We start from the raw sequence: 13,378 nt of genomic DNA, 5'->3' as shown, positions 1-13,378 counted from the left end.
TACCGGACTTGAGGTTTGTGTATGCATTTAAGTGATAATTACTGATATTAGCATTTTTTCATATATTTGTTGGCCATTTCTGTTTTTCTTGAATATTGTTTGTTCAGATCTTTTACCCATCTTTTTTTCTTTTTCTTTGGCAGGTTTTGGCCGGGGCTGGGTTTCAACCCACCACCTCTGGCATGTGGGACGGGCGCCTTTTGAGCCACAGGCACTGCCCTCTTTTGTCCATTTTTAATTGGATTATTTGCCTTTTTTCCCCTATTGTTTGAGCTCTTTATATATTCTGCTTATTAATCCTTTGTGAAATTTATAGGCTGTAAGTATTTTCTCAAATGCTTGAGTTGTTTCTTAACTTCATTGATTATTCCCTTTTCTTTGCAGAACCTGTTTAATCTGTTGCAATGCCATGTGACTTGTTTCTTTGATGGCCTGTACTATTGGGATCTTTCTCTAGACCAATGTCCTGGAGCATTTCTCCATTTTTTTTCTAGTAGTTTCATAGTTTCAAGTCTTAGATTTAAGCCTTTAATTCATTGTGAGTTGATTTTTATGTCTGGTGAGAGATGGGGGTCTAGTTTCACTGTTCTGAACATAGTTATCCAGCATTCCCTGCACCAGTTATCGAGGGTCTGCCCTTCCCTTACTCTGTTCTTGGCCTCTTTGCTAAAGATGAGTTGGAGCTGCATGATCTATTTAGATCATTTAGATCTATTTATAGATGCATGGATCTATTTCTGGGTTCTCTGTTTTGTTCTACTGGTGTGTGTGTCAGTGCACGCATGCGCAGGCCGTTGTGTGTGCATGTGTGTGTGTGTGTGCATGTGTGCATGTGCGTGTGTTTTGTCAGAAGAATTCTCTGGAGATATTTCCAAGTACAGTCGAACCTCCATAGCTAACAATCTCCCTACATTGACCACCTCCTTAAGTTGACTTAATTTTCATAGACCAGACACACACCACATGTATGTATCAATGTGGTAGGCCCAGTTCTTTATGTTGACCACAACTTATTACTTTTCCCTCTTTCAGAAAATTATTAGAAATTTGGGACACTTTATTTCCTTTTCTTATGTTTGGGTATATTTTTATATAATTTTAATTATATGTGTATCTTAGATGTTTTAAAATATTATATTATTGCTTTCATATAACTATTAACGTGTATTTTGCCTTTAATTTTTTCCTTTATTTCTTCTTATTGATTTTATTTTTCTTGTGCCTTAACAACTCTCTTAATATTCCTATTAATGCTGCTTTTTAAATGTACACATTGGGGTTTTTTGTTTTTCTTTTTGCTTTTTAAAAATGCAGTTACATTATGTTAAGGCATTTAGCTAAAGCAATTTCTGAGGAAAAAAATGAATTGTTTGAATGATTTCAGAAGCCTCCTTAATTTTTATTTTTATTGCACTTCAACACATCAATAGCTTTTATAAGCAAAATTAATTACACTCAATAAATATTACAGTAATAAGCAGCTATAAACATGGTGCTATTCAGAACGGATTTCACAGATATTCAAATTCAAGAACTAATTTATTGTTCACTCATTCATTTAATCAGTATTGACTTAATGTCTGTAAATGGGAGGAATTATATTGGTCCTTTCTCTGGGGAAGTTCACAGGCTAGTAGTATTAGATTCAGTGAAGTGGGGGGAAAATAGACAAAAAAATGTCACATAATGAAAAGAAAATTAATTAGTTTAGCTCAAAATTTAGGCAATGATTTCTTGGTTGTTTTATGCCAAATCTTGTAATATTAATTTCAATGATGTAATAATGTTTGTTATATTTAATTGCAACTAACCTGTGTTACTGTCATATATTATTGTGTAGACATGGATTAAAACAACATCTTTTTTTTTTATTTTTAAATATTCAGAGTGTATATGTAGCTTGTTACATGGGTATATTCCTAGAGGCAAAGTCTGGGATTTTTAGTGTAGCCATCACTTGATTACTATCTGTAATGCCAGTTACATAATTTCTCACTAAGCAGCTGCCTTCCCACCCTCTAAGTCTCCAATATACCGTTTCACTTTCCATGTCCATATACAGTCATTATTTAGCTCCTATTTATAAGTAAGAAGATTCAGTATTTGACTTTCTGATTCTGAGTTATTTCTTTTAAGACAATGGCCTCTGGTTCTATCCATGTTGCAGGAACAGAAAAGCTTTCATTCTTATTTATAGCTGGATAGTTTCCATTGTATATATAACCATATTTTCCTTTTATAGTCACCTGTTGGTGGACACTCAGGTTGATTCTGTATCTTTACTATGGTGCATAGTGCCCCAATAAACATATGAGTGCAGGTCTCTTTTTGATCTGATTTCCTTTAGGTAGGTACCCAGTTGTGAGATTGCTGCATCAAATAGTAGCTCTACTTTTGCTTCTTTGAGAAATTCCCATGCTATTTTCCAAAGAAGTCATATTAATTTACATTCCCACTAACAGAGACTAAGTGTTCTCTTTTCTCTTCATCCTCACCAACATCGACAGTTTCTGACTTCTTACTCATGGCTATTCTGACTGGTGTAAGACAGGATCGCCCAGTGGTTTTAATTTACATTTCTCTGATGGTTAGTCATGCTGATAATTTTTACATATTATTGGCCATTTGTATGTTTTCCTTTAAAAAATGTATGTTCATGTCCATTGCCCACTTTTTAAATGGGGTTGTTTTTTTCTCACTGAGTTGTTTGAGTCCTTGTAGATTCTGGACATTAGTCTTTTGTCAGATGCATACTGTGTAGACATTGTCTCCCATTCTGTAGTTGTCTATTTATTCTGTTGATGATCTACTTTGCTATGCAGAGGATTTGTAGTTTAGGTCCCATTCATCTATTTTTGTTTTCGTTATATTTGCTTTTAAGCTCTAAGTCAGAAATTCTTTGTTTAGGCTGATGTTTAGAAGAGATTGTCCTTTTTTTTTTCTCTTTTTCTAGAATTTTTGTAGTTTCATATCTTACATTTAAGTCCTAAAATCCATTGTGAGTTAAATTTTGTAAATGGTGAGGGATATGGGTCTAGTTTCCTTCTCCTGCATGGGCATATGGCTGTGGTGCTGGGTGCTTATATCAGCAGATTTGTATTTTGTGCACCTCAACCTTCTAGCCAATAGGTGCTGTTTATGGATAAGATCTAGTTAGGGCAGAAGCAGATGGGTATATGCTTGATCTTTGTTTTCTAGTAAAAGCTGTTTGTTGCTTCAAACAATGGCCTGGTCTGTGGGTGTGCAGTGGCCTGAACTCCCTAGTCAACCTCTGAGGGGGAAACAGAGCTGGGTGGGCTGAGCCACTAAGCCTTCTCTGGCATACTCCAAAGGCAGGCACAAAAAGCACCTGCTCTGGCCAGGGAGTGGTGGCTGGAGCTCCTGGTAAAATGTGCTGAGGTGTGGCTTCCTAAGCTGCGTAGCCTCGACAGGCAGGACATCTGCTTCCATGTCACACTCATACTGGTACCTGGGATACTCTGGTGGAACAGGCACTGCTATCTGTCTCCAGGCTGTGGTTTGAATGCTCTGACAGACTCCTTCCTGTGCAGAATCTCCACCCTGTGCCCCAGACACGTGGCTGTGCAGCTGTCCTGCTCTACATTGCAGGGACACTGCTGCTCTGTATAGATGGAGGGAGAGGCTCCATATTTCCTGCAAGCCCTGTTTGGTGGACACACCGCCAGTGAGGCCAAAGCCATACTTAGCTCTAGAATAGTTGACTCTGGGAGCAGCTGCAGCTGTGTCTGTAGTGGTGGAAGGATAGGGAGAAATCCATTTCTTCACAGCAATTCTTGATTGCTGAGGCCATCTGGGCAGTGGATGGAGCTGCATGCCTGCCTTCAGAGCTGACACAACATGCATGTCACCACTGAAAGCAGTACAGCCACTCTCCACTTGCAGGAAGGGGTACCTGCGGCTCAGGAAAGCACAGTGTCTGGTGGTTTTTGTCCCAAGGGATGCCTCTTGGTGTGCCAACTCCCCTGGGTCCAGCTGTCCCTGTGGCTGCCACAATCCAAGTGGGTACTGAGAATGTCTGCAGTGATTCTGGTGATGTGGAGACACAAGGGCTGGGGCTCCCTGGGCAGGACACAGTCCCCCAGTGGGTGTGCTCCCAGGTATGGCAACTGTCAGGGTAACTTGAACCCCAGGAGGGCCACCAACCCTGTAAAACCTGGTAATCTGGTGTGATGCCCTTAGGAAGTCACACAAATCACCTCCCACCATGGTGCCTGGGTTTTCAAGGGCAGAGGAGCCCTTGAATTGTTCTGATACTGTTCTTCCATGGGCTAGGGACCTAGAACACTCCCACCTACCCTTCAGGTGAAATACCAGGTCCCTCAGATCTCTCTTAAGATCTGCCAGCCTCTTGCCTTCTTCCCTTTTCTATGCTTGGCTTCTCCTGAACTCTGCTGCATTCTACCCTCTCCCTTGTTATTCTTAAATCTTTACCTGTAACTTGGGCCTTCACTCTGAGGAGACCTGGCATTCCATGTGTCTAGTCAGCCATCTTGAACCCTCAGCTTTACAACATATTTTGGTGACAAGAAAGTTTATGTTTGCCATGTTGTAATTACAGATTCAGATATAAATTCTGAACTGTGTTATAATATTGCATACTATTGCAGTGTCAAGAGTATTAGACAAGGAAGTAATGGCTATGGGAGCTTTGGGTGGTCTTTTAATCTTTTCAAATTATATTTTCCTTATGTGAAAAATGAGTATATGAATATATATGTGTTTCATTGTGCCACAAAAAGATAAATGCTGTATTATTTCACTTATGTGAAGTATGTAGAGATGTCAAAATCACAGAGACAGAAAGCAGGATTGAGTGGCTAGCAGGGAAGGGGAATACACAGTTACTGTTTGATGGATGCAGAGTTTGAGTTTTGCAAGTTGAAAAGACTTATGGAGGTGGGTGGTGGTTGTGGCTACACAACATTAAGAATGTATTTTATATACCTGAGCTGTAGGGGCATTTAAAAATGGTTAAGGTGATAAATACATGTATTTTACCAGAAAAAGAAATAAAACAAAACAAAATAGAACAGAGGAAATGTCCTGAGGAAAAAAAGTACCTTTGAAATAAAGCCTCCCGATTTGTACTTAAAGATACCAAATGATAAGGGACTCCCTAGCTTCCTTTGAGACTGCACCCTGTTCTTATTCTGAGCTGGTGAGAGATTAGGCACGCGGGGGTGAAGGTTAATGTCTGAACAGTAGGCGAGGACAATGCTCATGAGAACTGTGCTTCAATAATGCAAGGATTCTAGCAAATGCATCTTTAGTAACTAGGCTGTGTCAGAGTAAACACTCAGGTCATGGCTGCTCATTGAATAATGGGGCTTTTAGGAATCTCTATTTTAGGGGAAGTGAGGAGGAAGCAGGATCAATGAATGCATGAAGCAGAAAAGAAATAAATATGCAAATAAAGAGAAAAGAACTATGATGCTATCATGTCTCAGAAGCCATTCCCAACAGAATTTGAAGGAGAAGAAGGTGTTTATTCACATCAACTACACAAGAGAAATGCTGAAAGGACTGAGGAGTGATTAATGTCAGGGTGACTTTGCGGAGAATAATTATAGGAGCAATTTCAATAGAAAAATAGTTTGTTATAAAAAGAATATTGACAGTAAAGAAAGGGACTCATGTGTGAGGATGTGACGAATATGAAAAGTGATGGGGGCAAATGGGATGTAAAATTTAAGCATAACATAGTCATGGCTCCTAAGATGCTCTGATGCCCGTCACTCCTGTCCCTTCCGTGTTCTGATGTGCTGTGTGGTCCTGCACACCTGGACACAGAGAGACTGAACTGATTGACTTTGTCCCATCTTCACAAACTGACCAGAAGTTGCCCAACCTGGGGAAGCTATCTGGCCCAAGACTCCCTATTTGTTCCAGTTCTCCTTTGTATTGCATTTATTCAATGATATACGTCTATCATTAATGTTAATTGTAATTTTTTTTCACAGCCAGAGAAGGTACAGGATTCCAAGGAGTTTGAGTGTATCTGAAAAATTGAAAAAAAAAAAATCAATAATGAATAACCTTTGAAAAAGAATATTCCAGTAAACTTTTAGGCTCAAATGAAAAATTTCTAATTGATAAAATGATGTAAAATATATTTATAAGATCTAAACTTTAATAAGAATACATTAAAGGCATACAATGTAGTTATTCTAGCAGATGTTGAAGATTTGGCTGGCAAAGCTGTATGTTCATAGTAAGCCAGAGACAGGCAGGACTCAGGAATTGAAGAACAAAGACGCTATCCAAGAGCTATTATGCAAATTAGATTATCCAGGAGGAGATAGATAAACTGACAGCTACATAGGGATGAGATTCTGCAGTGCGTAGAGCTGACTGACCGCTGTGAGAATGGAAAGATAGAAACGTACAGGGTGGCCATAAAATTCGTGTCACACAAACTTCATGGCCACCCTGTATAAGAGCAACTAAAAATTCTGGATTCCCAGATACTGACTGTATTGAGACTTCTTTGCACAATTTACAACTTCTGCCAGGGAATCCTAGGAAGAAAGGGGTATAAATTAAGTTAAATTAAAGTTATTCAGGACTGGGAATTAATAAATTAAGAACAGCTGAAGGTCAAAATGACAAGAAATTCTAAGGTGAAAAAAAACCCCATATAATTTGTATGGATGAATGGGAAGCCCAGTCTAGGAAGAGATGCAGATATATCCTGAGTGGATTTATGAACTAGGGTAATCGGAAAGGATAAAAAAGAGCAGAAAGAGTAAGTTAAAACAGTGATGACATGAAGGAAAAGGTTAAAGAACAGAAATCTGAGAGTTCAAGTCTGACATCGGAACTGTCTAGGATAATGCCAGATCTCAAGTTAGCACAGCGGGGATTGCGGAAGCCAGGCAGAGGTGGTTTAGTTTTCGGTTTTGTTTTTCAGGGCAGATTAAAGACTCCAGCATTGTACTGGGACTGTGAGTGAAAGAAAGTGACACACGTGGCTTTTCCTTCCAGGAGCTCACAGCTTAGTAAGAAAGAACAGTGTGTAACAAGTATACAAAAATATTTAACATCAGGGAGAAGAAGTAATGCAATGAAGGACCCGGCAGTCTGGGTGCAGACCCGTGGGAGGGAGTCACTGACATACATGTGACAGGACCTGTGGGCCAGGTGGCCTGAGTTAAGTTCTTGACATATGAAGTGGGTTTTGACAGGTAGAAATAACACCACCAACATCTTTAACAGATTTTTAGGTGTTCAGAAGCCCAGTTAACAGTTTTCAAAACACAACTTGAGATTTACAGGTACATGCTGCCGTCTTTATTCTGCAGGTAGAGAAAATGCAGGTCAGAGAGCTCCACTGTGTTACATGACTTACAGGAACCGCAGGCGTCCAGGGGTGGGATAGAAGGCATTTTATACAAAGGGGGTACTGGGAAGATGGACTCTGTCACAGCAGGAGTCATCTGGTTATTAGGGAATGATTTATCTCTTTGGAGAGTAAATTATCTGGCTTCAAATCATGAAATGATGGGTTTGTAAAATAAGTAACAAAAATGGTTTTATAAAGCTCCTGATGTAACCAGACAGGGCTTTGTCCCTGAAAAATTAGAGAGGATGAGGCAGTGGAGCGAGGCATTCCACACAGGCAGGAACGCTCTCGACCTGGCTGAGCAATTGAACTCACTGAGCAATGGAGTGAAACGCTGCCCCACGCACCTGAGAGGCCTCTTCCTCTTTCTTCTTTCCTCCAGCGCCCCACTGGTTGGTAACTGAACCATATAACTGGCATCTTTTCAACACCATCCGAGTCAATGTTCTTGCCCATACCCACGGGTCACCCTGCCAGACAGAGGCGTCTCTATGTCACCTTGTGTATTTCAACAGCTTTCTCACATCTCTCACTTTTTTCTTTCTTCTTAACTACAAGAAAGAGATATTTCTAAACTATAAATGTGTTTCTTTTATACCAATGCTTACATAGTTCTGTCAGCTCTCACTGGCAGCTGGGTTAGATAGACGTGTTGTACCAGGATTGGTAAAGTGCTTCCCGATCACGCCTGGCGTGGGTGCAACTTTACGACCGGCCACAACTGCACAAACTGCCCCTTCTGCGTGTGCACAGGCCACATGCCAGACAACCCCTAAGCTCTGGGCATGCCATGACTTATGTACCTCTAATGTTTATTTTTGGATGAGTTATCTCCTGTGTAAAATTCGTGCTTCCCTTTGTCTCCCTCAACTAAGGTACCTCACTGCTTCGGTCTGACACGCTGGAGTAATTTTAACTCCATCCTCACTCTCATAAACACGTTTAAGAAGCACATCTTGAAGCACACCCTTCCTGACGCCGTTAGCAATTCCTTTATGGTACCAGGGTGGCATTTTAATTCATTTCCATCCCCATCACCTCCTGGTCCATGAGTTCTGTAGACCTGTCCTCGCTGTGTTAACAGGACCACTCAGCCCACACAGAGCTGGACATGGGGATCAGCCATGGCTCCCCACCTGGCATCCAAAGCCCACCTCACTCTAAACCAGTCTCCTTCTCCGGGCTGATCCCTCACGGGTGTGGCATTCCAGCCTCTCCAAACCATATGAAAGGTCCCTGCACTGGGACAGCCAGAGCTGTCTGGAAAGATGACAGGAATGATCATGGGGCCTGAGGGGACAACACTATCCACGTGCCCAAACCCCGCCCAGCCAAGCCTCCACACAGCCAGGAGCTCAAAGCAGCTGCAGGGAGGATGGCCAGGCGGAGAGGAAGAGGCCGTCAGCTGGCCACCAGAGCAGCTCGTCCTACAGAGCTCAGCAGAGGCGGAGAGAGGAGCTCCCCCAGCAGCCAAGGGTCCTATCCCCTCAGCTCTTCCTGCCCTGCCATTCTGAGGGTGGCCCCACCAAATACACGGGCAGGTACTGGTTCTAAGAAAAAGGTGGTATTTTGTCACTGTGAATTCCTCTCTAGCCCTAGACACGAGTAGCAGAGCCCAGATAAGACGCAATGGGCAGCCACAGTCCTCGCCTGGCAGGGCGACCGTGGTGGCCAGATGAAGGCAGCCAAGTTACAGGCCACACCCCTTGGCTATCCCGAAAGTCCCCGACACCATGCACATACCAGGCTAGGGTGAGGAGGCGGCAAGGTCTGGCAGGACAGTCTGACTACATACACGAAGTGCCCCTACCCACACAGGGCCTGAGCTCTGGCTTGGGGCGGCCACGTTTTCCCAAAATAAGAAATTACCTATGGAACTTGTTCAAAATACAAACTGTGGGGGCTTGACCCAAACCTGTGAGGTCAGGATTTCCAGAAGTGGGGCCTCTCCATAAGATCCTAAGCCCGAAGGGGCAGGAAAGAGTGTGGGCTTCCCGTGAACAACACTGTGGACAGAAGACCCCTGGGCCAGGGCACAGGGTCTGAGGAAGAGCTCTGGGCCCGCCAACTCCAGGGCTGCGGAGGAGCGAGTGGGTGAGGGGCAGCCAGGAGCAGCTAACATGCAGGGATGGCTGAAGGAACCAGAGGGTTGACAAGGACAAAGCAGGGTAGACTGAGGTAGAGCCACGCTCCAGCCCCCAGCAGGGATGTGAATGACCATGGGACCTTCAAAGGGCCAAGGCAAATAGGGTGGGCACCATAGCCTCTCACCTTCATACCTCTGACAGCGGAACTCAGCAAGGGCTCTGCTCATTTTGGTGGTGGCCATGGGGTGGTCTTTACCATGGGCGATGACTTTGACCAGCAGGGAATCATAGTGGGGGGAGATGACAGCTCCTTGGAAGGCAGAAGCATTATCCAGGCAGATCTCCATGCGCTCTCCGCTCGGGAGCACCTCGATGCGGCCGGGAGAGAGAGAGAGGGAGAGAGAGGGAGAGAGAGAGAGGGAGGGAAAGGGAGAGAGAGATTGATACTAGGCTCAGTAGTGCTTGTTTCTCGGGCAGAACATTATTCTCTGCCTGTCTTCTCCAATTCACCCTCACGAATTTAACATCTTCCCCCATGCCTGCATGTGGTGAAAATCAACAATGAATTGCATCATGCATTATTAACTATATTAATCTGAATATATGCATATTTATGTGTATACATGTTGGACTGAAAATTATTCATGATTTTTTATAGCGAGCAGTACATTGTTCACATACGGAAGATTAAATGTGTATTCAAATGAATAAACGTACTTTGAAATTCAGAAACATTTGAGAATAATTTTTATTGCCAAAACGATGATCAAGAATGCTTAGAAAATTATAAAAAATAGTTATGAAGAGGTGAAAAAATCAACTTGAACTCAAAACTTTATATTATCTAGTTATGTAACTATCTTTTAGCACATATATTTACACATAAAACTTAGACTCATAATTTTGTCTGAATATTTTAAAGACTACTTATAAACATTATTAAAGTTTAATATCATACAGTACTAAGTTGTGAGATAATGGAGCCTAGTAGTTTCATAAAGCATATGATTATATAAGATGAGACAAAAAAATCTGACTATTGTTGTTTATCTTGAGTCAAAAGAATTACATTTTCCAAAACTAAAAATGAAAACAAAATTTCTTCCTAAGTGCTCAATGAAACCATAAGTCTATGTGGAAATATTCCTCCCACACACTGAAATATTACAATCAAAGCTACATGTTAATGAATTATTCAAAAGAAACTTACCCATATAGCTTCAGCCTTATGTAAAAATATTTGTATCCACTGATTACTCAGCAAAATACTTGCTAAATTTGTAAAGTATTTATTCTCATTTTTTTTGAGGCACAAGTGAGTGGACTAATTTGCCAATCCTTTCCTTTACTCAGTAGCAGAGGAGAAATATAATTCTGATAACGGTAATATTTATGATGTGCCTGTTTTTAAGAGGTCATACATAACCAGAGGAACTGTTAAGGCATTTCACTAATACTCATTAAAGGGTTTCTATCAATTTGGCAGAGTTGACACAGAATGTACAAAGTGCTATATACTAACATAATGAGCCTAAGTTTATAAAAATTACTCTCTCAGCATTATTCTACCTAGGGACTGTGAAACATACACGATTACATAGATTGAGAATTTCTTCTAAGTGTATTGACTTTAATCAGCTAAAAATATCTGGCTTCTATAATTCATTTAAAGCAGAGAGTACAAATATGTTCAAGACATGCTTTAATTGATGGTATGTGAAGCAATAGCTATGATAATCAGAGAGTAGAAAGAATTGTATATTACTAGCCTCAATTTATTTCTCATTTCCATGGATGATTGAGCTTCTGTCTGGATATTTTAAATGTCTTACTCACTATTAGACATAAAAATGAAAGTTAAAAATGTAATGTGAAGTTATAATCTTTTTTCATGTTTAAGTATTTTTTTCTTGTTGCAAATTCAGAAGAACTCTATTTCAAAGAGATAGGCAATAGTTATACTTCATAAATTCTTTTAATGTGCACTTGTAGAGAAAACAAAAAAAAGTGTCTGAGCACTTCTGTGTTTTCAATAGAAAGTGCTGTGTCAAGGACGTGAGAGGCAGTTTCTCTAAAAATGTTAATAACACTTAACATATTATAATGATCATTATTATAATAACATTCGTGGATACCAGAACTTCTTTGTGCACTCAGCTCTGAGTCAGGAAGGCAGAGTGACAGAGGCCTGGTGATGACCCTGAGCCTTACTCGCCCTGTGGGTCTGCCTTTGTTTGGGGAAGTGAAATTATATCTAATATCCACAAATACCTCATTACAAAACTCAGAAGAGCCAGGAAAGATGCACATTTGGAGAAAACACATAACTTTATACAATTTACCCAGCATTTTGAATACTGAACTTTACAAGTTTTCTATTGCTTCATGATTGACTGGGATTGAAATACAGTTTGAAGCTATTTGAAGTGTTCCACAACAGAGGAATTTTGTGTGAAGCACAAGGCATGTGGCTTGCTTCCATTCATTTGGGGATTTTATCTATTCCTTTCCATTAAGCTTATATCTAAACACTGAAAGAACTTGATACAAAAGAAAAAAAATAGCGAATTATTCAAGCTGTAGAAAGCAGCTTTAAATCGTATAGCACTTTTGTGAACAATTTAGGATTAAGTTCCCCTTAATTTTTTCTAACAAAAAATAACATCAAAAATGACCAAAGGGATATTTAAGCTTATCATTTCATTTTTTAAAAGATGGTGCTACTGAAATTCACAGCACTCTTAAAAAACTAAGACCATGATCATTAGACCCACAGAGCACGTACGTCTATTGATTTTTTTACAACATGTTTAATACTAGTTTGCCCATGTTCATGATGTCTCTGTTGTAAGTCAGAAAATGTATCCACACATGTTAGGAGGAGCTGATGGTAGCCAAATAATAAATAAACTATGTATAATTTGATAGAAATATGGGACAAGAATGCTTCTACAAATTTTTAGATTCTCCTGTATTTACATAGGATGTTTTTATAAGTTAAAGGTTCTCCATAGTTATCTGAGTCTAAGGATGGTTTCTACTAATTTGAAATTCTGTGTTAACTAGGTCTATCTTTATTGTTCAACTTAATGAAATATTTATAAAGGCAAGTAACCAGCTATGAATTTGGAGGCTGATATTTATATTGTTTGAAAGAAGAGCTTTACAACAGATACTTTTGTAAATTGCAAATGGATAAGCGACGTGGTTTTGATCTGGTTTGTTCTGACATGTCCGCAGGCAGCACGCCTTTCAAGTCACTGCTGTGGACGGGGTCTGCAGTGGCGTCATCCAGTGCCTCTCTGCTGAAGATTGCATGGACTGGCTGCAAGCAATAGCGACCAACATTTCAAACCTCACAAAGCACAATGTAAGTACTGATTCAAAGAGTACCTGGCCATAGAGTGTCTCAGCCCTTGCAAAATTCCCCAACATATATGTAACTTTGCATCAGCTGCTCCGTGTTCTAGGAATGAACTTCACTTTCACTTCCCTCAGGAAAGGTGGTGTGGAACACTTATTGAAAGAAAATCACCCTGAGAATTCTACCAAAGTTTATCAGCTCAACAATATTCCTACGCATAGGTTTCCACCTCCAAACATCCTAAGCAAGCACATTAACCCTAAATATATCTAAGTAAAAGTATTCCGGACTAATGCCGTACTGCATTTCAAGACAGCGTTGCTGGTTTACCCTTGGTGACCTTAAAATTACAGCTGGAAAGTAGGAAGGAGGAGGAGGCTAGATGAAGAGAGTGTGGGCTGGACACTGAGGACTGTGTGGCAAGAGGAGCAGGGGGAGGGTGTCCTTGTGGGTCTAGATGGAGAATGAGGGCCGTGTGTCAAGGGGAGCAGTGGGAGGGTGTCCCTGTGGGTCCAGTTGGAGACTGAGGACCCTGTGCTGAGGGGGAGCAGTGGGAGGGTGTCC

The 13,378-nt window shown here is 40.8% G+C and overlaps 1 protein-coding gene across 1 annotated transcript in view; it reads left to right on the top strand.

Moving 5' to 3' along the window:
• SNTG1 (syntrophin gamma 1) overlaps nucleotides 1-13,378 on the top strand; it is a gene marked incomplete at its 5' end in the record, with an annotated part of 391,830 nt that overhangs the window by 137,762 nt on the left and 240,690 nt on the right. Inside the window, one exon of the mRNA XM_003793729.2 lies at nucleotides 12,691-12,820. Within this exon, the coding sequence (XP_003793777.2) occupies nucleotides 12,691-12,820 (130 nt within the window). The remainder of the gene's footprint in view (nucleotides 1-12,690; nucleotides 12,821-13,378) is intronic.

This window comes from Otolemur garnettii, unplaced genomic scaffold, assembly GCF_000181295.1.
Source record: "Otolemur garnettii isolate 467f Iridium unplaced genomic scaffold, OtoGar3 scaffold00071, whole genome shotgun sequence".
In the NCBI taxonomy this organism is placed as follows: Eukaryota; Metazoa; Chordata; class Mammalia; order Primates; family Galagidae; genus Otolemur; species Otolemur garnettii.
Note: the sequence above shows the minus strand (reverse complement) of the source record. Positions and strands in the feature narration are given on the sequence as shown.